Source organism: Phoxinus phoxinus (genome assembly GCF_949152265.1).
Source record: "Phoxinus phoxinus genome assembly, chromosome: 12".
Classification (NCBI taxonomy): Eukaryota; Metazoa; Chordata; class Actinopteri; order Cypriniformes; family Leuciscidae; genus Phoxinus; species Phoxinus phoxinus.
In genome coordinates this window covers 32,907,401-32,933,552 of record NC_136887.1, presented here as the reverse complement: position 1 = coordinate 32,933,552, position 26,152 = coordinate 32,907,401, and the positions used below count along the sequence as shown (strand labels likewise).

The 26,152-nt window shown below is 41.5% G+C and overlaps 2 protein-coding genes and 3 pseudogenes across 5 annotated transcripts in view; all 5 read right to left on the bottom strand.

Annotated features, from left to right (window-relative positions):
• LOC307008324 (uncharacterized protein) overlaps positions 1 to 2,559 on the bottom strand; it is a gene marked incomplete at its 5' end in the record, with an annotated part of 37,903 nt that extends 35,344 nt beyond the window's left edge. Inside the window, one exon of the mRNA XM_079631066.1 lies at positions 184 to 2,559. Within this exon, the coding sequence (XP_079487192.1) occupies positions 184 to 2,559 (2,376 nt within the window). The remainder of the gene's footprint in view (positions 1 to 183) is intronic.
• A 539-nt stretch (positions 2,560 to 3,098) lies between these two features.
• On the bottom strand, positions 3,099 to 8,637 carry LOC307008323 (protocadherin gamma-A4-like; annotated as a pseudogene). Its single transcript has 2 exons — positions 6,357 to 8,637; positions 3,099 to 4,469 (listed from the first exon to the last, which is right to left on the bottom strand). The product of its transcript is annotated as a protocadherin gamma-A4-like (transcript).
• A 906-nt stretch (positions 8,638 to 9,543) lies between these two features.
• The window catches only part of LOC307008683 (protocadherin gamma-A1-like), a 79,738-nt pseudogene continuing 63,129 nt past the window's right edge, over positions 9,544 to 26,152 (bottom strand). Inside the window, exon 2 of the transcript in view lies at positions 9,544 to 10,708. The product of the transcript in view is annotated as a protocadherin gamma-A1-like (transcript). The remainder of the gene's footprint in view (positions 10,709 to 26,152) is intronic.
• LOC307008029 (protocadherin gamma-A11-like) lies at positions 12,859 to 15,154 on the bottom strand (the record flags this gene model as incomplete). Its single annotated transcript, XM_079630583.1, is given in 2 exon segments — positions 12,859 to 12,890; positions 12,893 to 15,154. Coding segments are annotated over 2 exon segments (2,292 nt in total). The 5' UTR covers positions 15,153 to 15,154.
• LOC307008028 (protocadherin gamma-A11-like) lies at positions 20,260 to 23,175 on the bottom strand (annotated as a pseudogene). The gene is made up of 2 exons: positions 23,099 to 23,175; positions 20,260 to 22,425 (listed from the first exon to the last, which is right to left on the bottom strand). The product of its transcript is annotated as a protocadherin gamma-A11-like (transcript).

Below are 26,152 nucleotides of genomic sequence, written 5' to 3'. Positions count from 1 at the left end.
TAGACAAAAGCCTATTTTGGAAAGTCCAAATGAAAATACACAAATGCGTAAAACTCCATTCTCGCCCATACGCAATGTTTATAATACACTTTAACACATTCATAAGAGTATATTTTAAAATGAAGCATTAAAACAACTTATTAAACAATTAAATTAAACACAATCTTATTCCTCAAACCTCACCTGATTTTCTGTATCTCTGGATATCGGTTTATGCTCCTGAATGTGCTGCAGTGTGTGTGTTCCACCGGCGTCCAGACTAATGATGCTCTGACTATAAGGTCGAACAAATTTCAGATCACTTTTTCTGGAGTCAGTAGTGCCACACACCTCATAATTGTACACGTGCTGTAAAGTTCCTGTGCCGCCTACGTCTGCGTAAAGAGGCGGATAATACGGAATAACTGGAAGATTCGCCCCAGATTTATAAAACATCCGCTCGCGCCTCCATCTGTAGCATTTGACTGACAGTATGGCAATGATAGACACGATAAAGAGAAATGAAACCACAGCCAAGGCCAAGACTAGATAGAAAGTCAGGTTGTCGTTGTATTCCTTGTCGTGCGTAAAGTCAGTGAACTCCGAGAGCACTTCAGGGAAGCTGTCCGCCACCGCCACGTTAACATTGACTGTAGCTGATCGAGAGGGCTGCCCGTTGTCCTCCACTACAACAGTGAGTCTTTGTTTGACAGCATCTTTATCTGTCACTTGGCGTACAGTTCTTATTTCTCCATTCTGTAAGCCCACTTCAAACAGCGCCCTGTCTGTGGCTTTCTGCAGTTTATATGAGAGCCAGGCGTTCTGACCAGAGTCCACATCAACAGCCACCACTTTAGTCACCAGATAACCCACATCTGCCGAACGAGGCACTATTTCAGCCACCACAGAAACCCCTGACTGGACCGGGTACAGAACCTGAGGCGCGTTGTCATTCTGGTCCTGAATGATTATTTTGACGCTCGCGTTGCTGCTGAGAGGAGGAGAGCCTCCGTCCTGCGCTTTTACGCGAATGTGAAATTCTTTTGTTTGCTCATAATCAAAAGAACGAACAGCAAGAATCTCTCCGCTCTCTGCATTCACTGAAATATAAGTCGAGGCAGAGACGCCATTCACAAGAACATCCTCTAGAAAATATGAAATACGCGCGTTATTGCCCGAGTCTTTGTCATGCGCTTTAACAGATAAAACAGAGACTCCGGGGGAATTATTTTCCAGCACATATGCGGTGTATGACTGACGCTGAAACACAGGGGCGTTGTCATTGACATCAGAGATTTTCAGAGTCAGTGTTTTATTAGTAGAGAAAGATGGCGAGCCCTCATCAGTAGCTGTTATTGTGATATTATATTCAGACATATTTTCACGGTCTAAAATCTGCTCTGTAACTAAAGTGTAGAAATTTGAGGAAGACGATTTGACGCGAAATGGCACATCTGAATTAACGAAGCATTTAAATTGTCCGTTTTTACCGGAGTCGATATCTTTAATGTTGAGCATCGCAATCACTGTGTCTGGGGCGGAATCCTCTGGGATGGGACTGGAAAATGAGATAAGGCTGATAACAGGTGCATTGTCATTAACGTCAGTCAACTCAATGAGCACTTTACTATTATCTGTGAGTCCTCCCTTATCCATGGCCTCAATATTCAGTTCGTATTGCTTTGATTTTTCATAATCCAACAGGCCATTTACGCAAATTTGCCCAGTGTTCTGATCGATTCTAAAAAGATCTAAGTCTTTCCCAGAGCTTTGTGAAAACGAATATGTCACCTCACCATACGATCCTTTGTCTTTGTCTGTAGCGCTTACTGCCAGCACTACTGTACCTATCGCTGCATTTTCTGCTAAAGAAACTCTGTACACTGACTGACTGAACGCGGGTGTATTGTCGTTTGCATCAATTACTGTGACACTTATTTTAACTGTTCCGGATTTTTGAGGGCTCCCTCCATCAAATGCCGTCAGGGTTAATTTCAGTTCTTCATCTCTCTCCCTGTCTAACGGCGATTGCAGAATCATTTCTACGTATTTTGTACCATCATTGCGCGATAACTCTTTCAATGAAAAATAATCAGTTGGTATCAGAGTATATCTTTGGAGCGTATTCAAGCCTACATCAGGATCGTGAGCACTGTCTAAAGAAAAACGAGCACCGGGTACGGCAAGCTCACTTATCTGAAAGTTGATCTCTTTTCTAGTAAAAACAGGAGCATGATCATTGATATCTAATATTTCTACATCGATTCTATGCAGCTCCATGGGGTTTTCTAGAATGATCTGAAAATGTAAGGAGCAGGGAGACACTTGCGCGCACAGCTCCTCTCTATCTATCCTCTCTTTCACTATCAGCGTCCCTTTATCCACATTCAGACCGATGTACTCACGACTGTCCTCCGTAAAGATCCGCGCTCGACCAGATTTCAGCCTCTTAACATCCAAACCGAGATCCTGCACGATATTTCCCACCAGCGAGCCCTTTGTCATCTCCTCTGGAATAGAATAACGGACCTGGCCGCGCGCAACGGCCATGACAAAGACGCAGAGCACGAGAGACTGCATTAGCCATGATGAAATCCGCGTCGAAGATGCGCCTCTTTGGGCGTAAAAACAACACAGAACAGACATCATCCAAATCGTCTAATACATGAGAAGACTATCCGAGGACTTAGAAAGGATGTAAAATATCAGTTATATAAAAAGAAGATCTAGTTGATGGTCTAATGATCCAATGTTAGAAAGAGCCTGTGTGAAATGAGAGAGATATTCTGCAGACTGTATGATGTCAGAAGGTGGAGGAGGATCTAAAATTAGTGTTTAAAACACGAACATACTGACCAACAGCGGCACTTAGAGTATAAAAGAAATATTGCACTGAATAAATAAATAAAGCTAGTAATCACAATCATAAAAAGCATAATAAAAACATGTTAATGCAGATGTTCAATTGAACTAAATACTAAAACGGACAATGTAGTCAAAAAGCAAAGTAGAAATATCTGTCATTTGTGTAAAATAATGCATGACTGTTAAAAAAAGAAAGCAGAAAATTTATATATATTCACCCGAGCTCACCTGATCAAAAGAATCATTATTCAGTTTCCCTCTCTGCGCATGCGTGAGTGTCTGTGTTCCACTGGTGTCCAGACTGATGATGCTCTCACTGCAAGGTCTGACGTACTTCAGATCACTCTTTCTGGAGTCAGTGGTTCTGCAAACCTCATAATTGTACACGTGCTGTAAAGTTCCTGTGCCGCCTACGTCTGCGTAAAGAGGCGGATAATACGGAATAACTGGAAGATTCGCTCCAGATTTATAAAACATCCGCTCGCGTCTCCATCTGTAGCATTTGACTGACAGTATGGCAATGATAGACACGATAAAGAGAAATGAAACCACAGCCAAGGCCAAGACTAGATAGAAAGTCAGGTTGTCGTTGTATTCCTTGTCGTGCGTAAAGTCAGTGAACTCCGAGAGCACTTCAGGGAAGCTGTCCGCCACCGCCACGTTAACATTGACTGTAGCTGATCGAGAGGGCTGCCCGTTGTCCTCCACTACAACAGTGAGTCTTTGTTTGACAGCATCTTTATCTGTCACTTGGCGTACAGTTCTTATTTCTCCATTCTGTAAGCCCACTTCAAACAGCGCCCTGTCTGTGGCTTTCTGCAGTTTATATGAGAGCCAGGCGTTCTGACCAGAGTCCACATCAACAGCCACCACTTTAGTCACCAGATAACCCACATCTGCCGAACGAGGCACTATTTCAGCCACCACAGAAACCCCTGACTGGACCGGGTACAGAACCTGAGGCGCGTTGTCGTTCTGGTCCTGAATGATTATTTTGACGCTCGCGTTGCTGCTGAGAGGAGGAGAGCCTCCGTCCTGCGCTTTTACGCGAATGTGAAATTCTTTTGTTTGCTCATAATCAAAAGAACGAACAGCAAGAATCTCTCCGCTCTCTGCATTCACTGAAATATAAGTCGAGGCAGAGACGCCATTCACAAGAACATCCTCTAGAAAATATGAAATACGCGCGTTATTGCCCGAGTCTTTGTCTTGCGCTTTAACAGATAAAACAGAGACTCCGGGGGAATTATTTTCCAGCACATATGCGGTGTATGACTGACGCTGAAACACAGGGGCGTTGTCATTGACATCAGAGATTTTCAGTGTTAGTGTTTTATTAGTAGAGAAAGATGGCGAGCCCTCATCAATAGCAGTTATTGTGATATTATATTCTGATATTTTCTCACGGTCTAAAAGCTGATCAGTGATCAAACTGTAAAAATTCTGGGCAGATGACTGCACTTTGAACGGCAAATCTGTAGCAATTGAACACTTAACCTGTCCATTTCTTCCTGAATCTAAATCTTTGACATTCAGCATCGCTATCACAGTTTCTGGTTCTGCGTTCTCGGGTATTGGGTTAGAAAATGAAATCACACTTATTACAGGGGGGTTGTCATTTACATCTGTAATGTCGATTACAACTTTACTAGAGTCAGTTAAACCCCCTTTGTCTGTAGCATCTATGTTTAACTCAAACTGCTTCGACCTCTCGTAATCCAAACCCCCCTTTATGGTAATTTCACCTGTGTTTGTGTCAATATGGAATAAATCAAGTGCTTTTCCTGAACTACGTGAAAAAGAATATGTAATCTCACCGTTTGCGCCTTGGTCATTATCAGTGGCGCTTACCTTGATTACTACAGCACCATTCGGTGAATTCTCAAATAAAGAAACACGGTAAACAGGTAGACTGAAAACAGGCGCGTTATCGTTTGCGTCTATGACAGTAACACTTATCCTAACAGTGCCAGTTCTCTGCGGATTGCCGCCATCAAAGGCTGTAAGGGTTAACTTGTGCTCCTCCTGCGTCTCTCTGTCTAAAGGTAATTTAAGAAGCATTTCGACGTATTTTGAGCCATCGTTTCGTGATAGAACCTTCAAATCAAAATTATCTGTTGGATTTAACGTGTATGACTTGAGCGCGTTAGAGCCAGTGTCAGGATCGTGGGCGCTGTCTAATGAAAATCGAGCCCCGGGAAGTGCAGATTCACTTATTTGAAAATCTATATCCTTTCTGGCAAAAACTGGAGCATGATCGTTGATATCTAATATTTCTACATCGATTCTATGCAGCTCCATGGGGTTTTCTAAAATGATCTGAAAATGTAAGGAGCAGGGAGACACTTGCGCGCACAGCTCCTCTCTATCTATCCTCTCTTTCACTATCAGCGTCCCTTTATCCACATTCAGACCGATGTACTCACGACTGTCCTCCGTAAAGATCCGCGCTCGACCAGATTTCAGCCTCTTAACATCCAAACCGAGATCCTGCACGATATTTCCCACCAGCGAGCCCTTTGTCATCTCCTCTGGAATAGAATAACGGACCTGGCCGCGCGCAACGGCCATGACAAAGACGCAGAGCACGAGAGTCTGCATTAGCCATGATGAAATCCGCGTCGAAGATGCGCCTCTTTGGGCGTAAAAACAACACAGAACAGACATCATCCAAATCTTCTATTCCACCGCAGAAAAAAATATTAAAAAAGGTTGAAATATATCATCTGAAAGCACAGGGCAGCGAATGTCTCGACGCTTCAGTGTTAAAAAGAGACGGTCTGAATGAAAGAGATATTCTGCAGACTGTATGATGTCAGAAAGTGGAGGTGGATCTAAAAATTTGTGTTTAAAACACGAACATACTGACCAACAGCGGCACTTAGTGCATCAGAGAAATATTACACTGAAAAATACTGTTAGAGATAGTAAAAATAAAATAAAAAATACAACCAAACATACCTTTCGCGTTAAGATAGTTTTTGATGAAATGTTAATTAAAAGATTTTTCCAACAGAACGCCTAAAAATATGATGAAAGGAAAATAGTCAAAAGCAAAGCAGAAAATACAAAATAGCCTTTAAATAATACAGACCTGTGCGATTCATTGTGACTCACCCATGCGCGCACACATACTCACAGATTCAACCTCTTACTTGACTGAGTGCAACTGGAAAAATATATTTAAAAGACTGTGCATTTAATTTCCTATAAAATATTGAAATGTTATGGTTTTAATATGAACAAGTGTTAAAAATATAGTCACCAAAATTATATCAGTACAGTAGAGTAAATTTCAAACACAGCTGACAGTTTTTTTCTATCAAAAAATAAACGTTCAAAAAATACAGTGAACATTAATAAAACTGAGAAAGTCGGAAAGTGAAAAATAATAATAATCAAATGGACACAAGAAAAGCTTATTCAGAATTATTTACCCGAGCTCACCTGATCAAAAGAATCGTCATTATTCAGTTTCCCTCTCTGCGCATGCGTGAGTGTCTGTGTTCCACTGGTGTCCAGACTAATGATGCTCTCACTGCAAGGTCTGACGTACTTCAGATCACTCTTTCTGGAGTCAGTGGTTCTGCAAACCTCATAATTGTACACGTGCTGTAAAGTTCCTGTGCCGCCTACGTCTGCGTAAAGAGGCGGATAATACGGAATAACTGGAAGATTCGCTCCAGATTTATAAAACATCCGCTCGCGCCTCCATCTGTAGCATTTGACTGACAGTATAGCAATGATAGACACGATAAAGAGAAATGAAACCACAGCCAAGGCCAAGACTAGATAGAAAGTCAGGTTGTCGTTGTATTCCTTGTCGTGCGTAAAGTCAGTGAACTCCGAGAGCACTTCAGGGAAGCTGTCCGCCACCGCCACGTTAACATTGACTGTAGCTGATCGAGAGGGCTGCCCGTTGTCCTCCACTACAACAGTGAGTCTTTGTTTGACAGCATCTTTATCTGTCACTTGGCGTACAGTTCTTATTTCTCCATTCTGTAAGCCCACTTCAAACAGCGCCCTGTCTGTGGCTTTCTGCAGTTTATATGAGAGCCAGGCGTTCTGACCAGAGTCCACATCAACAGCCACCACTTTAGTCACCAGATAACCCACATCTGCCGAACGAGGCACTATTTCAGCCACCACAGAAACCCCTGACTGGACCGGGTACAGAACCTGAGGCGCGTTGTCGTTCTGGTCCTGAATGATTATTTTGACGCTCGCGTTGCTGCTGAGAGGAGGAGAGCCTCCGTCCTGCGCTTTTACGCGAATGTGAAATTCTTTTGTTTGCTCATAATCAAAAGAACGAACAGCAAGAATCTCTCCGCTCTCTGCATTCACTGAAATATAAGTCGAGGCAGAGACGCCATTCACAAGAACATCCTCTAGAAAATATGAAATACGCGCGTTATTGCCCGAGTCTTTGTCATGCGCTTTAACAGATAAAACAGAGACTCCGGGGGAATTATTTTCCAGCACATATGCGGTGTATGACTGACGCTGAAACACAGGGGCGTTGTCATTGACATCAGAGATTTTCAGTGTCAGTGTTTTATTAGTAGAGAAAGATGGCGAGCCCTCATCAGTAGCTGTTATTGTGATATTATATTCAGACATTTTCTCACGATCTAATAACTGATCGGTTGTCACACTATAGAAATTTGAGGCCGATGACCCTATTTTGAATGGCAAATTTGGACCAATTAAACATTTAACCTGTCCGTTTCTCCCCGAATCCAAATCTTTGACATTCAGCATCGCTATCACAGTCTCCGGTGCTGCGTCCTCGGGTATTGGGTTAGAAAATGAAATTAAGCTGATCATAGGTGCATTGTCATTAACGTCAATTAATTCAATAATAACTTTACAGGAATCTGTCAAGCCACCTTTATCTGTTGCTTCAACATGTAATTGAAAATGTTTTGATTTCTCGAAATCCAAGTCACCGTTAACAGTGATGCCACCACTTTCAGAATCTATATTGAATAGCTCTAAAGCTTTTCCTGATGTTTGTGAGAAGGAATACGTCAGTTCAGAATTCGTTCCTTTGTCCTTATCAGTTGCAGTCACACTCACTATATCAGTGCCCTTTGGTGAATTCTCCAGTAAGGAAATTCTATACACAGGGAGACTAAATACAGGAGCATTGTCGTTTGCATCGATTACAAGAACAGTTATTTTAATAGTGGCTGATTTGTGGGGACTGCCGCCATCAAACGCCGTCAATGTTAGTTTATGCTCCTCTTGATTTTCTCTATCTAGTGGTGTTTGTAGAATCATCTCAACATATTTCAATCCATCATTTCCCATCTGTTCTTTCAGAGAAAAGTAATCAGTTGGATTGAGCGTGTATCTCTGAAGGGTATTTAAACCTACATCAGAATCTTGCGCATTATCTAAAGAAAATTTTGCTCCAGGAATGGCTGATTCACTTATTTGAAAATCAATTTCCTTTCTATTGAATGTAGGAGAATTATCATTAATATCTAATATTTCTACATCGATTCTATGCAGCTCCATGGGGTTTTCTAGAATGATCTGAAAATGTAAGGAGCAGGGAGACACTTGCGCGCACAGCTCCTCTCTATCTATCCTCTCTTTCACTATCAGCGTCCCTTTATCCACATTCAGACCGATGTACTCACGACTGTCCTCCGTAAAGATCCGCGCTCGACCAGATTTCAGCCTCTTAACATCCAAACCAAGATCCTGCACGATATTTCCCACCAGCGAGCCCTTTGTCATCTCCTCTGGAATAGAATAACGGACCTGGCCGCGCGCAACGGCCATGACAAAGACGCAGAGCACGAGAGACTGCATTAGCCATGATGAAATCCGCGTCGAAGATGCGCCTCTTTGGGCGTAAAAACAACACAGAACAGACATCATCCAAATCTTCTATTCCATGCCGAAGAATAGCCAAAGAAGAAAATATTTAAAAAGGTTGAACAATCGAACTTCACCCGAAAACACTGAGCAACGAATGTCTCGACGCTTCAGTGTTAAAAAGAGACCGTCCGAATGAAAGAGATATTCTGCAGACTGTATGATGTCAGAAAGTGGAGGAGGATCTAAAAATGAGTGTTTAAAACACGAACATACTGACCAACAGCGGCACTTAGTGCATCAGAGAAATATTACACTGAAAAATACTGTTGAAGAGAAATACAAAAACTATATGAACCGCGAGGTCCGCGACCATTGTTGTAGCATCTACATTTTAAGTTAAAACAGCTTAAATATAAATACAAATATGATTATAGGAAAATAGTCAAAAGAGCTACACAGAAAACATTAAAAAGCATTTAAATAATGCAGGAAAAAATCATTATACGACTCACACATCCGCGCGCACATATAATCACAATAAAAACCTCTCATACTTGACTGAGCGCAACTGCCTATATTTTTAAAGACTCATGTAATTTTCTTTTAAATATTGAAAAGTTAAGATTTTAATATGAAAAAGTGTGAAAAAATTTATAGTCACCAAAATTATATCAGTACAGTACATTTAAACTATAAATGTTTTTCTATTAATCGAAAAAAAATATATATACAGTGAACAACATCAATAAAACTGATGAAGTCAGAAAAATAAAAATAATAGTTAAACGGAAAACAGAAAATCATATTCATATCTATTCACTCGAGCTCACCTGATCAAAAGATTCGTCATTATTCAGTTTCCCTCTTTGCGCATGCGTGAGTGTCTGTGTTCCACTGGTGTCCAGACTAATGATGCTCTCACTGCAAGGTCTGACGTACTTCAGATCACTCTTTCTGGAGTCAGTGGTTCTGCAAACCTCATAATTGTACACGTGCTGTAAAGTTCCTGTGCCGCCTACGTCTGCGTAAAGAGGCGGATAATACGGAATAACTGGAAGATTCGCTCCAGATTTATAAAACATCCGCTCACGTCTCCATCTGTAGCATTTGACTGACAGTATGGCAATGATAGACACGATAAAGAGAAATGAAACCACAGCCAAGGCCAAGACTAGATAGAAAGTCAGGTTGTCGTTGTATTCCTTGTCGTGCGTAAAGTCAGTGAACTCCGAGAGCACTTCAGGGAAGCTGTCCGCCACCGCCACGTTAACATTGACTGTAGCTGATCGAGAGGGCTGCCCGTTGTCCTCCACTACAACAGTGAGTCTTTGTTTGACAGCATCTTTATCTGTCACTTGGCGTACAGTTCTTATTTCTCCATTCTGTAAGCCCACTTCAAACAGCGCCCTGTCTGTGGCTTTCTGCAGTTTATATGAGAGCCAGGCGTTCTGACCAGAGTCCACATCAACAGCCACCACTTTAGTCACCAGATAACCCACATCTGCCGAACGAGGCACTATTTCAGCCACCACAGAAACCCCTGACTGGACCGGGTACAGAACCTGAGGCGCGTTGTCATTCTGGTCCTGAATGATTATTTTGACGCTCGCGTTGCTGCTGAGAGGAGGAGAGCCTCCGTCCTGCGCTTTTACGCGAATGTGAAATTCTTTTGTTTGCTCATAATCAAAAGAACGAACAGCAAGAATCTCTCCGCTCTCTGCATTCACTGAAATATAAGTCGAGGCAGAGACGCCATTCACAAGAACATCCTCTAGAAAATATGAAATACGCGCGTTATTGCCCGAGTCTTTGTCATGCGCTTTAACAGATAAAACAGAGACTCCGGGGGAATTATTTTCCAGCACATATGCGGTGTATGACTGACGCTGAAACACAGGGGCGTTGTCATTGACATCAGAGATTTTCAGTGTTAGTGTTTTATTAGTAGAGAAAGATGGCGAGCCCTCATCAATAGCAGTTATTGTGATATTATATTCTGAGATCATCTCCCGATCCAAAAGCTCATCAGTGACTACACTGTAGAAATTTGGGGTTGATGACTTTATTTTAAACGGTAAATTATGAGGAATGAAGCACTTAACTACTCCGTTTTTACCCGAATCTAAATCTTTGACATTCAACATTGCTATTACAGTCTCTGGCGCTGAATTCTCCGGCACTGGGCTTGAAAATGAAATTACGCTTATTATGGGAGCATTGTCGTTTATATCAGTAATTTCAATATGCACTTTACTGGTATCACTTAATCCCCCTTTGTCCGTTGCTTCCACGTATAATTCATACTTTTTAGATTTCTCGAAATCTAACGGACCATTAACTGTAATATCTCCAGAACTGGAATCAATTTGGAAAAGGTTAGATAAACGTTCACTGCTCTTGGAAAAAGAATATGTAACCTCTCCATTAGATCCCATGTCTCCATCAGTTGCACTAACCTTTAACACAGTGGATCCTTTAGAATAATTCTCTGGAATTGAAGCTCTATAGACCGACTGACTGAAAACAGGTGCATTATCATTTGCATCTAAAACAATAACGTTTATTTTGATAGTGCCCGTTTTTTGAGGATTTCCGCCGTCGAATGCAGTTAAAATCAATTTATGTTCCTCTGCCGTTTCTCTGTCAAGGGATTTTTGCAAAGTCATTTCTATGTATTTTGTTTCGTCGAGATGAGAAGGTATTTTAACTATAAAATGATCAGATGGAATTAATTTATATGTCTGAAGAGAATTTAGACCTACATCTGGATCATTAGCGCTATCGATTGAATATCGAGCCCCAGACAAAGCAGATTCGCTTATTTGAAAAGTAATCTCTTTGTTCATGAAAGAAGGAGCATGATCATTAATATCTAATATTTCTACATCGATTCTATGCAGCTCCATGGGGTTTTCTAGAATGATCTGAAAATGTAAGGAGCAGGGAGACACTTGCGCGCACAGCTCCTCTCTATCTATCCTCTCTTTCACTATCAGCGTCCCTTTATCCACATTCAGACCGATGTACTCACGACTGTCCTCCGTAAAGATCCGCGCTCGACCAGATTTCAGCCTCTTAACATCCAAACCAAGATCCTGCACGATATTTCCCACCAGCGAGCCCTTTGTCATCTCCTCTGGAATAGAATAACGGACCTGGCCGCGCGCAACGGCCATGACAAAGACGCAGAGCACGAGAGTCTGCATTAGCCATGATGAAATCCGCGTCGAAGATGCGCCTCTTTGGGCGTAAAAACAACACAGAACAGACATCATCCAAATCTTCTATTCCATACAGAAGAATAGACAAAGAAGAACAGATTTAAAAAGGTTGAACAATCGAACTTCACTCGAAAACACTGAGCAACGAATGTCTCGACGCTTCAGTGTTAAAAAGAGACCGTCCGAATGAAAGAGATATTCTGCAGACTGTATGATGTCAGAAAGTGGAGGAGGATCTAAAAATGAGTGTTTAAAACACGAACATACTGACCAACAGCGGCACTTAGTGCATCAGAGAAATATTACACTGAAAAATACTGTTGAAGAGAAATACAAAAACTATATGAACCGCGACCATTGTAGTAGCCTATACACTTTTAGTTAAAACAGCTTAAATATAAATACAAATATGATTATAGGAAAATAGTCAAAAGCTACATAGAAAACATAAAAAAGCATTTAAATAATGCAGGAAAATTAATTATACGACTCACACATCCGCGCGCACATACAATCACAATAAAAACCTCTCATACTTGACTGAGCGCAACTGAACACATATATATTTTTAAAGACTCATGTAATTTCCTTTGAAATATTGAAAAGTTAAGATTTTAATATGAAAAAAGTGTGAAAAAATGTATAGTCACCAAAATTATATCAGTACAGTACATTTAAACTATAAATGTTTTTCTATTAATCGAAAAAAAAATTATACAGTGAACAACATCAATAAAACTGATGAAGTCAGAAAAATACAAATAATAGTTAAACGGAAAACAGAAAATCATATATCTATTCACTCGAGCTCACCTGATCAAAAGATTCGTCATTATTCAGTTTTCCTCTTTGCGCATGCGTGAGTGTCTGTGTTCCACTGGTGTCCAGACTAATGATGCTCTCACTGCAAGGTCTGACGTACTTCAGATCACTCTTTCTGGAGTCAGTGGTTCTGCAAACCTCATAATTGTACACGTGCTGTAAAGTTCCTGTGCCGCCTACGTCTGCGTAAAGAGGCGGATAATACGGAATAACTGGAAGATTCGCTCCAGATTTATAAAACATCCGCTCGCGCCTCCATCTGTAGCATTTGACTGACAGTATAGCAATGATAGACACGATAAAGAGAAATGAAACCACAGCCAAGGCCAAGACTAGATAGAAAGTCAGGTTGTCGTTGTATTCCTTGTCGTGCGTAAAGTCAGTGAACTCCGAGAGCACTTCAGGGAAGCTGTCCGCCACCGCCACGTTAACATTGACTGTAGCTGATCGAGAGGGCTGCCCGTTGTCCTCCACTACAACAGTGAGTCTTTGTTTGACAGCATCTTTATCTGTCACTTGGCGCACAGTTCTTATTTCTCCATTCTGTAAGCCCACTTCAAACAGCGCCCTGTCTGTGGCTTTCTGCAGTTTATATGAGAGCCAGGCGTTCTGACCAGAGTCCACATCAACAGCCACCACTTTAGTCACCAGATAACCCACATCTGCCGAACGAGGCACTATTTCAGCCACCACAGAAACCCCTGACTGGACCGGGTACAGAACCTGAGGCGCGTTGTCGTTCTGGTCCTGAATGATTATTTTGACGCTCGCGTTGCTGCTGAGAGGAGGAGAGCCTCCGTCCTGCGCTTTTACGCGAATGTGAAATTCTTTTGTTTGCTCATAATCAAAAGAACGAACAGCAAGAATCTCTCCGCTCTCTGCATTCACTGAAATATAAGTCGAGGCAGAGACGCCATTCACAAGAACATCCTCTAGAAAATATGAAATACGCGCGTTATTGCCCGAGTCTTTGTCATGCGCTTTAACAGATAAAACAGAGACTCCGGGGGAATTATTTTCCAGCACATATGCGGTGTATGACTGACGCTGAAACACAGGGGCGTTGTCATTGACATCAGAGATTTTCAGAGTCAGTGTTTTATTAGTAGAGAAAGATGGCGAGCCCTCATCAATAGCAGTTATTGTGATATTATATTCAGACATATTTTCACGGTCTAAAAGCTGATCAGTGATCAAACTATAGAAATTTGAGGATGATTGTCTGATTTGAAATGGTAAACTCGGATTAATTAAACATCTCACCTGCCCATTTTTCCCTGAATCCAAATCTTTGACATTCAGCATCGCTATCACAGTTTCAGGAGCTGAGTTTTCTGGTAAAGGGTTTGTTAACGATATTACATTAATTACAGGGGCGTTGTCATTAATATCTGTAATTTCCACCATCACTTTAGCAGTATCTGTTAACCCCCCATTATCTGTTGCCACCACATTCAATTCGTATTTCTTGGATTTTTCAAAGTCTAGAGGGGCAACAACAACAATATCACCCTTATTGGGGTCAATACTGAAAATATTCAAGATGTTTTTGCTGATTTGTGAAAATGAATAGGACACTTGCTTATTTGTTCCTTGATCTGCGTCAGTTGCACTAACCTTTACGACCAATGAACCCTTTTGCGCATTTTCAGCGACAAGTGCAGTATAAACAGATTGACTAAAAGCAGGCGCGTTGTCATTTGCATCCAAGACATTTACGATTATTTTTACTGTACCGGTTTTTTGGGGGGTTCCACCATCAAACGCCGTCAAAATCAGATTATGTACCTCATGTTTTTCTCTATCTAATGATGTCTGCAAGACCATTTCCACATATTTAGTACCATCAGTGTGTGACAAAGTTTTGAGCACAAAATGGTCGTTTGGATTTAATTTATATGTCTGAAGAGAATTTAGACCTACATCAGGATCATTAGCGCTATCGATTGAATATCGAGCCCCGGACAAAGCAGATTCGCTTATTTGAAAAGTAATCTCTTTGTTCATGAAAACTGGAGCATGATCATTGATATCTAATATTTCTACATCGATTCTATGCAGCTCCATGGGGTTTTCTAGAATGATCTGAAAATGTAAGGAGCAGGGAGACACTTGCGCGCACAGCTCCTCTCTATCTATCCTCTCTTTCACTATCAGCGTCCCTTTATCCACATTCAGACCGATGTACTCACGACTGTCCTCCGTAAAGATCCGCGCTCGACCAGATTTCAGCCTCTTAACATCCAAACCGAGATCCTGCACGATATTTCCCACCAGCGAGCCCTTTGTCATCTCCTCTGGAATAGAATAACGGACCTGGCCGCGCGCAACGGCCATGACAAAGACGCAGAGCACGAGAGTCTGCATTAGCCATGATGAAATCCGCGTCGAAGATGCGCCTCTTTGGGCGTAAAAACAACACAGAACAGACATCATCCAAATCTTCTATTCAACCACAGAACAAACGATTAAAAAAGGTTGAAATATATCGAACTTTATGCGAAAACACTGGGAAACGAATGTCTCGAGGCTCAGTGTCAAAAAGAGACCGTCCGAATGAAAGAGATATTCTGCAGACTGTATGATGTCAGAAAGTGGAGGAGGATCTAAAAATGAGTGTTTAAAACACGAACATACTGACCAACAGCGGCACTTAGTGCATCAGATAAATATTACACTGAAAAATACTGTTGAAGAGAAATACAAAAACTATTTGAATTGTAACATAAAAGTATATATTTTGCGTTAAAATACCTGAAATATAAATAAAAACATGTTTTGAACCAAACACCTAAAATTATGATGAAATGAAAAAAGTCAAAAGCTGATGCTCACAAGTCAGTGGTTAGTAACTTTTCGACTCCGGCCTCCTCTACTCCGTGTATTTCTCTGCACAGGACCCGAGCACCCCTGGTTTCGTTTACCCCGACACCGACACAGCACCATGGACCCTGGATGATGCCACAGCGGAAGACACGAGCCAGGACCAGAGCAAGGACCTCTCCGCCCCTCCCGGTCTTCGAGATCTCCACCCGGAACCGCTTCTCCCCTCTTCGCGAGACGGAACGCGACGACGCTGTGATCATCGGCAGTTCCATGGTCCGGCATGTCCGCGCTACCTCAGGTAAAGGTATGGTGCGCACTCACTGCTTTCCTGGTGCTCGTGTTCTCGATGTCGCTGCGCAGGTCCCCGAGATCCTGAACGGTGACGAGCGCGTCGGAGCTGTCGTGCTGCACGTGGGGGTGAACGACATCAGGCTGCGGCAGACGGAGGTTCTGAAGAGGGACTACAGGAGCCTGATCGAGACGGTACGCAGAACATCGCCTGAAGCAAAGATCGTCGTGTCTGGACCGCTTCCCACGTACCGACAAGGACAAGAAAGGTTCAGTAGATTGTTTGCACTAAATGAATGGTTGATGTCATGGTGTAATGAACAGAGACTGCTCTTTGTAAATAATTGGAATCTGTTTTGGGAGCGACCTAGGCTCTACCGTGCTGATGGCCTGCACCCCAGCAGAATCGGAGCGGCTGTTCTGTCGGACAACATCTCCAAGACGTTACACACCATATGACTAGTAAGTCAAAGTCCAAATCACATTCTTTGCTGTCCCAAATTAATTGATATAAGTACCAGTGTAGAACACTATATAGAAACAGTGTCTATTCCTCGTTTAGTGAGGCCAAACAATAAATCTACTGTAGGATCTAAGAAAAATATAATTGTGATTAAACCAGAAAATCTCAATATTAGTGAACAAAAACAATTTCTAAAGCTAGGTCTTCTAAACATTAGATCGCTTACACCTAAGGCGGTTATTGTAAATGAAATGGTCACTGATAATAGCTTCGATGTACTCTGCCTTACTGAAACCTGGCTTAAACCAAATGATTATTTCGGTCTTAATGAGTCCACTCCACCAGGATACGGTTATAAGCATGAGCCCCGTCTGATTGGTCGTGGCGGCGGTGTTGCAACAATCTATAGAGATATTCTTAATGTTACTCAGAAAACAGGTCACAGGTTTAATTCGTTTGAAGTACTTGTTCTAAATGTTACGCTCCTAGATGTAAGAAAGAAATCCCTATTATCTCTAGCCTTGGCTACCGTATATAGACCGCCAGGGCCTTACGCTGATTTCCTAAAAGAGTTTGCAGATTTTCTCTCAGATCTATTGGTCAATGTCGATAAGGCAATAATTGTTGGAGATTTCAACATACACGTTGATAACACAAATGATGCGTTAGGAGCTGCGTTTACAGATTTATTAAACTCCTTTGGGGTCAAGCAAAACGTTAGTGGTCCCACTCATCGTCTTAATCATACTCTAGATTTAATTATATCATATGGAACCGATCCAACCGATATAGATATTATACCGCAAAGTGATGATGTCACTGATCATTACATGGTAACTTGCATACTACGTACGGCTGAAATGTGTCATGTTGCGCCACGTTATCGACCAGGCAGAACAATCCTTCCAACCACTATAGATAGATTCTTGAATAGCTTACCTGATCTATCTCCGCTCCTCAGTGAACCCAAACAAACAGAGGAACTAGAGGAAATGACTAGCAGTATGAGCACCATTTTCTCTAGTACATTAGAAACTGTTGCACCAATTAGACTAAAAAAGGTTAGAGAGAAAACTAAAGCACCATGGTACAACAGTGCTACGCATGTTATCAAGAGAGAAACTCGTAACTTAGAGCGCAAATGGAAACAAACTAATTTAGAGGTCTTTAGAATCGCGTGGAAAGACAGTATGTCACGTTATAAAAAGGCTCTAAAAGCAGCCAGGGCTGAGCATCTCCGCAAACTAATAGAAAATAACCAAAACAATCCAAGGTTTTTATTTAACACTGTGGCTAGATTAACAAATAAACAGACATCACCTGAACAAAATATTCCGTTACATTTTAATAGTAATGATTTCATGAATTTCTTCACTGAGAAAATAGAAAGCATCAGAAACACAATTGTAAATGTACAATCTTTGACAGCGTCTTATGATTCAGCCTCAATTATCGCCCCTCAAGAACAACTACAGCGCTTTACAACTATAGGACAGGAAGAGCTAAATAAACTTATCACTGCATCTAAACCAACAACATGTTTATTAGATCCAATACCCACTAAACTACTGAAAGAAGTGTTACCTATAGTGGAAGAGCCTCTTCTCAATATTATTAACTCGTCTTTATCTTTAGGACATGTTCCAAAAACATTCAAGCTGGCAGTTATAAAACCTCTTGTTAAGAAACCACAATTAGATCCAAATAACCTAGCAAATTACAGACCCATTTCAAATCTTCCATTTATGTCTAAAATACTTGAAAAAGTTGTGTCCGCTCAATTGTGCTCTTTCTTGCAAGAAAACGATATCTATGAAAAGTTTCAGTCAGGATTCAGGCCACATCATAGCACAGAAACTGCGCTGGTTAAAATTACAAATGATTTACTTTTAGCTTCTGACCAAGGCTGTATCTCAATACTAGTTTTACTCGATCTTAGCGCTGCGTTTGACACTATAGATCATAAAATACTCTTAGATCGACTTCAAAATTACACTGGTGTTCAGGGACAGGCATTAAGCTGGTTTAGATCGTACCTATCAGACCGTTACCATTTTGTCCATTTAAATGGGGAAAAATCAAAGATAACGTCAGTAAATTATGGAGTGCCGCAAGGATCTGTATTAGGCCCCCTGCTATTCTCAATTTATATGCTGCCACTTGGTAATATTATAAGAAAACATGGAATAAGTTTCCACTGTTATGCTGATGACACTCAATTATATATTTCATCTAGACCAGATGATAACACTAAATTATCTAAAATGACAGAGTGTGTTAAAGATATAAAATATTGGATGACGTGTAATTTTCTTCTATTAAATTCAGATAAAACGGAGGTATTACTGATTGGTCCAAAAAACTGCCCACAAAACCTCTTACAATACAACCTTAATCTAGATGGACGTCCTGTTACTTTATCCTCTACAGTAAAAGACCTGGGTGTTATACTAGACCGCAACTTGTCTTTTGAAAATCATATTTCAAATGTCACAAGAACAGCCTTTTTCCACCTTAGAAACATTGCTAAGCTACGTAACATGCTATCAGTTTCTGATGCAGAAAAGTTAGTTCATGCATTCATGACCTCGAGACTAGATTACTGTAATGCTCTATTAGCTGGTTGTCCTGCATCCTCAATAAACAAGCTACAGTTAGTCCAAAATGCAGCCGCTAGAGTTCTTACTAGGTCAAGAAAATATGATCATATAACACCAATTTTATCATCTCTACACTGGTTACCTATTAAGTTCCGTATCAATTACAAAGTATTGTTACTGACCTATAAAGCCCTAAATGGTTTAGCTCCTGTGTATTTAAGAGATCTTCTATCGCCATATAATCCATCGCGCTCTTTAAGATCACTAAATTCGAGGCTTCTGGTCGTACCTAGGATATCTAAGTCCACTAAAGGAGGGAGGGCGTTTTCACATCTAGCTCCGAAACTCTGGAATAGCCTTCCTGATATTGTCCGAGGCTCAGACTCGCTCTACCAGTTTAAAACTAGATTAAAGACGCATCTCTTTAGCCAAGCATTCACATGATGCATCTCATACCTTTTATACTACAGTTAAATCAGATCAAATGCATTCATATTATGAACAGCAGCTACGCTAATTATTTCCCATCTGCCTTTTTTGTTGTTATCTCGGGACGCCTGTCCCGAGATAACTCAAATAGAGCTCGTCAGCTCCAGTTATGTATCCAGCCTCTCATGGAGACTTCAGATGCCCCAACGCCTGTGATGAGACGACTCGACGCCTGTGAAGAGACGACCCAACGCCGGCGATATGTTATGCCCTAAATTTCATGATTAACTAACTGTATTTTTGTATGTATATTTTTGAAATGCATTTTCTGTAAAGCTGCTTTGAAACAATGTGTATTGTGAAAAGCGCTATACAAATAAACTTGAATTGAATTGAATTGAAAAGCAAAACAGACAATATAAAAGGGCATTTAAATAATGCTGGAGCAATATGACTCACCCATGCGCGCGCAAATACGCACAATAATAGCCCCTGACTTGATTGAGTGCAACCGAAAATATATATTTTAAAACACTATGCATGTACTTTGAAATATTAAAATATTAAAAAGTCGGGGTTTTAATATGATAAAGTGTGAAAAATGTATAGTCACCAACGTGATGCAGTAAATTGCAACTACAGATGCCAGTTTATTTCTATAAATCAATCAAAAAATAAATACAAATACAGTGCACATGAATAAATCTGAGGAAGTCAGAAAGAGAAAAACAATAAATAATAAAGGACACCAGAAAAGCATATTCATGACCATTCACTCGAGCTCACCTGATCAAAAGAATCGTCGTTATTCAGTTTCCCTCTTTGCGCATGCGTGAGTGTCTGTGTTCCACTGGTGTCCAGACTAATGATGCTCTCACTGCAAGGTCTGACGTACTTCAGATCACTCTTTCTGGAGTCAGTGGTTCTGCAAACCTCATAATTGTACACGTGCTGTAAAGTTCCTGTGCCGCCTACGTCTGCGTAAAGAGGCGGATAATACGGAATAACTGGAAGATTCGCTCCAGATTTATAAAACATCCGCTCGCGTCTCCATCTGTAGCATTTGACTGACAGTATGGCAATGATAGACACGACAAAGAGAAAGGAAACCACAGCCAAGGCCAAGACTAGATAGAAAGTCAGGTTGTCGTTGTATTCCTTGTCGTGCGTAAAGTCAGTGAACTCCGAGAGCACTTCAGGGAAGCTGTCCGCCACCGCCACGTTAACATTGACTGTAGCTGATCGAGAGGGCTGCCCGTTGTCCTCCACTACAACAGTGAGTCTTTGTTTGACAGCATCTTTATCTGTCACTTGGCGTACAGTTCTTATTTCTCCATTCTGTAAGCCCACTTCAAACAGCGCCCTGTCTGTGGCTTTCTGCAGTTTATATGAGAGCCAGGCGTTCTGACCAGAGTCCACATCAACAGCCACCACTTTAGTCACCAGATAACCCACATCTGCCGAACGAGGCACTATTTCAGCCACCACAGAAACCCCTGACTGGACCGGGTACAGAACCTGAGGCGCGTTGTCGTTCTGGTCCTGAATGATTATTTTCACGCTCGCGTTGCTGCTGAGAGGAGGAGAGCCTCCGTCCTGCGCTTTTACGCGGAACTGGAAATCTTTGATCTGCTCGTAATCGAAAGATCGCACTGCATGTATGACTCCACTATCAGCACTGACGGACACTAACGAGGAGACGGGCACTCCGTTAACCGACGAGTCCTCCAGTATGTAAGACACACGGGCGTTCTGGTTAAAATCTGCGTCTCTGGCTCTGACTGTGAATATGGAAAGACCCGGTGTGTTGTTTTCTTGAACAGAAGCCTCATATGAGCTCTTCTCAAAGACGGGCGCGTTATCATTGACATCTGATATCTGTAAGGAGAGAGTGACGCTGCTGGAGAGAGAGGGCACGCCCTCATCAGCACACGTGACACTGATGTTATACTCAGACTCTCGCTCTCGATCCAAATCACTATCAGTCACGATACTATAAAATCCATTAGAAGTCGTTTTGATTGTAAAAGGAATGTTTTCATTTACACTGCACTGAACCTGTCCGTTACTGTCAGAATCCGGATCATTAACACTGATTATGGCAATCACAGTACTCTGTGGCGAGTCCTCCGGTATCGCATTAGATTTCGACATCACTGTGATGACTGGCGAGTTATCATTTACATCAATGACGTCGACCATTATTTTACTGGAATCAGACAGCCCACCTTTATCTACAGCTTCTATATCAATTTGGTAATGCTTAAATGTTTCAAAGTCAATTTTTCCGACTAAAGTCATCAATCCATTTTCATCGATATGAAAAATATCAGATACGCCGTCACTGTTTGCAATTAAATAACTGACTTCTCCATTTGTCCCTTTATCTGAGTCAGAAGCGCTAACAGTGATGAGTGGCGTGCCGCTCTCTGAATTTTCTGTAATAATCGCCCTATATATAGACTTTGTAAAAACTGGAGCATTATCGTTAACATCAAGCACTGTAATATGAATCTGAACCGTGCCTGATTTAGGTGGTTCCCCACCATCTACTGCGGTTAATACCAGAGACATGTTTTCCTGTTTTTCTCTGTCTAAAGGCTTCTGAAGAATCATTTCAACCTTTTTACTCCCATCACTCTGACCTTGAATTTTTAAATTAAAATGATCAGTAGGCTGAAGAAAATAACTCTGTAGGTCATTAGCGCCAATGTCTGCATCTATCGCTTTCTCCAGCATGAATTTAGATCCTACCACTGCTGATTCGCTTATCTCAAATCTCCTCTCATCTCTTTTGAAAATGGGAGAATTGTCATTTATGTCTGTAATTTCAACAGTTACCCTAAACAGTTCCATGGGATTATCGAGTATAATCTGCAAATGCAGCGCGCAAGGCGTTGTCTGTCCGCACAGCGCCTCTCGGTCTATTCTCTCTTTGATAAGGAGGACTCCTCTTTCTTTATTCAGCTCGATGTATTCAGCGCTGTCTCCTGTATAAATACGCGCTTTACCCGATTTCAGTCTCTTTAAATCTAAACCCAAATCCTGCGCTATGTTCCCGACTAAAGAGCCTTTCGCCATTTCTTCAGGAATGGAGTAACTGACCAGGGGTGCGTTTCCCGAAAGCATCGTTAGCCAACTATGGTCGCAAGTTCCGTCGTTATCAGCATAGTTCAACGATTTGGTGTTTCCCGAAACCATCGTTCCAACGAACGTTCGCAAACAGCATCGCAAACTTGTGTGGTTAGAACGAGAGCTCTCGAGCTGTGGTTAGAAGCATAGTTTCTAGTTTACATGAGATGTAGACTGAATAAATCCTTATCTTTAGCAAAATAAGCAAGCTGACATTCAGTACAACCCGTGTTATTTATTTAGAATACATACAAATGTAATTTACGTCTTTTAGTTTGTCAAGAGATTTAAAGCACCGTTTTTGAAGACTGCGCATGTGCGAACGCGCTCTACTATGTAAGAACGAGCCAACTATTGAGTCTGGTAATAAAGCAAAATAACTGAGAAAAATTAGAAATGGTCTTCAGATGCCATGTCTGTAACTTATATGACAAAATCTAGCGTTAATTCGATCTCAAACAGATTAATTAAAATAATTTATTAGTCCACCACGTGCGAGACGTCATAAACCAACGTGGTTGAACGATACTTTGCGACATACGGTTTCGGGAAACAGTCGTGACGAGCTAGTTGATTTCTCCAACGATGCATCATACTATGGTAGTTAAGCAGTGAGCTATATAGTTGTACGGGAAACGCACCCCTGCCCGAGAGCTGAACTGAGAGAGAGAAACCAAATAAACAGCAGTACTTGCCGCGCCATTGTTCTGTCCGACATTTTGCTCAAGACCAAATAAACGAAGTCACGGTGTATCCAAATCAGAGGCTTAAAGTGTTCAGGTCCAAAATAGAATAGGTCCAATAGCGGGGAATTCTGAGAAAACGTCTAAACATAAATCCATAGCCGACTGTTCATAGCCGTGACGGTGTTCTCAGTGTTATGCCCGCGTGCGCTATGCATTCGCCTCAGTCTCTTTCTTCTTAATACGTGCATTTAGAGAGGGTGGTATTGCTGGAACTATGCGCTCTCAGACGTTTCCCCCTGACAAACAGCGGCACTCCGAGACCATTCTGAGTTACTGCAAAATGCATCTTCTAAATTATTTTAAAAATGCATACACTCAAAATATATATGCAGCGAGAAACAGAAATAAAACACAAAATTAAAACCTGAATTTCTATTTGTGTAAAATAATGAAAATAATCTAAATCATCCAAATTATTGTATTGTAACGAAATCTGTCCAACAATCCCGCAGTATTTGTTTGGTTATAGGTAGGCTAGACCGTTTGATTAAATACAGGGCTATTTAATCTCATTCTCAAACACAAACAAAACGAATACAACAATACAGTACAAATTATACAGTAACAGACGTCAACATGTCATTTATAAATAGTCTTTGATATGTCACTGCACATCTGCTTTGAGACCAGAGCTTGAATGCAGACAAAAGACATCGATTCAGCACCTTGGATAGCGAAACGAAAGCGAGTCAATCAGAACACTGATAGCTCCTCCACTACTCGGTGGATTGTGGAAGCTGTTGAATAACAATAAAAATTCTATTATAATAAAAACATAAAAAGTTAATTTCGTAAATAAATATGTGTATACCGGAACATTTTCAGAAAAAAACTCTCCACAGGTTTTACTGTTTAGGCACTTTCTCTGATTTCACTAAACGAAAAAAGGACGTTAAAATAAAAAAGAAAGAAAGACAAAAATTGAACAACCACTACACAGAAAAAGTAAACCTCACCTTTTCAGAATCCTCAATGTTTAGTCTCTCCCTTTGCGCATGCGTGAGTGTCTGTGTTCCACTGGTGTCCAGACTAATGATGCTCTCACTGCAAGGTCTGACGTACTTCAGATCACTCTTTCTGGAGTCAGTGGTTCTGCAAACCTCATAATTGTACACGTGCTGTAAAGTTCCTGTGCCGCCTACGTCTGCGTAAAGAGGCGGATAATACGGAATAACTGGAAGATTCGCTCCAGATTTATAAAACATCCGCTCGCGTCTCCATCTGTAGCATTTGACTGACAGTATGGCAATGATAGACACGATAAAGAGAAATGAGACCACAGCCAAGGCCAAGACTAGATAGAAAGTCAGGTTGTCGTTGTATTCCTTGTCGTGCGTAAAGTCAGTGAACTCCGAGAGCACTTCAGGGAAGCTGTCCGCCACCGCCACGTTAACATTGACTGTAGCTGATCGAGAGGGCTGCCCGTTGTCCTCCACTACAACAGTGAGTCTTTGTTTGACAGCATCTTTATCTGTCACTTGGCGTACAGTTCTTATTTCTCCATTCTGTAAGCCCACTTCAAACAGCGCCCTGTCTGTGGCTTTCTGCAGTTTATATGAGAGCCAGGCGTTCTGACCAGAGTCCACATCAACAGCCACCACTTTAGTCACCAGATAACCCACATCTGCCGAACGAGGCACTATTTCAGCCACCACAGAAACCCCTGACTGGACCGGGTACAGAACCTGAGGCGCGTTGTCGTTCTGGTCCTGAATGATTATTTTGACGCTCGCGTTGCTGCTGAGAGGAGGAGAGCCTCCGTCCTGCGCTTTTACGCGGAACTGGAAATCTTTGATCTGCTCGTAATCGAAAGATCGCACTGCATGTATGACTCCACTATCAGCACTGACGGACACAAACGAGGAGACGGGCACTCCGTTAACCGACGAGTCCTCCAGTATGTAAGACACACGGGCGTTCTGGTTAAAATCTGCGTCTCTGGCTCTGACTGTGAATATGGAAAGACCCGGTGTGTTGTTTTCTTGAACAGAAGCCTCATATGAGCTCTTCTCAAAGACGGGCGCGTTATCATTGACATCTGATATCTGTAAGGAGAGAGTGACGCTGCTGGAGAGAGAGGGCACGCCCTCATCAGCACACGTGACACTGATGTTATACTCAGACTCTCGCTCTCGATCCAAATCGCCTTCAGTAACGAGGCTGTAAAAACCATCTGATGAAGAATGGATAATAAAAGGAATGTTTTCATTTAATTCACATTTTACGATACCATTTTCATTTGTATCAGCGTCTTGAATGTTCATCATCGCCAGAACTGTCCCTGGAGGGGCATTTTCAGAAATGTCATTTGATTTGGATATTATACTGATTACTGGCTTGTTGTCGTTCATATCTGTGACGTCAATAATTACTTTACAAGAATCGGTATGTCCTCCTTGATCACTGGCTTGAATCGCTATCTGATAGTGTTTGTTTTTCTCGTAGTCAACATTACCAATTAACTTGAGAATGCCGTCATACTGGCCAATATCAAATATATTTGCGGACGCAGCAGAGGATAAAGAATATGTGACGACGCCATTTGAACCCTGGTCTGCGTCGGACGCGCTGACTGTGGTCAACACGCTGCCCTTTGCTGAATTCTCGGATATACTGGCTTTGTAAACTGACTGACTGCAAACAGGCGCATTATCATTCGCATCTAAAACTGTGATGTGTATTAGCATCGTGCCTGACATTTGCACCTCGCCGCCATCGACTGCTGTTAACAATATAGAAATACGGTCTTGGTTTTCACGATCTAGTGGTTTCTGTAAAACCATTTCGACCGTTTTACTACCATCTGGTAAACTTTGAGTTTTAACAATAAAATTGTCACTTGGTTTCAGTGTGTATCTTTGAAGACCATTCACACCCACATCGGTGTCAACTGCAGTCTCCAAATCAAATTTGGCTCCAGCCAGAGCCATTTCACTTATTTCAAATTTC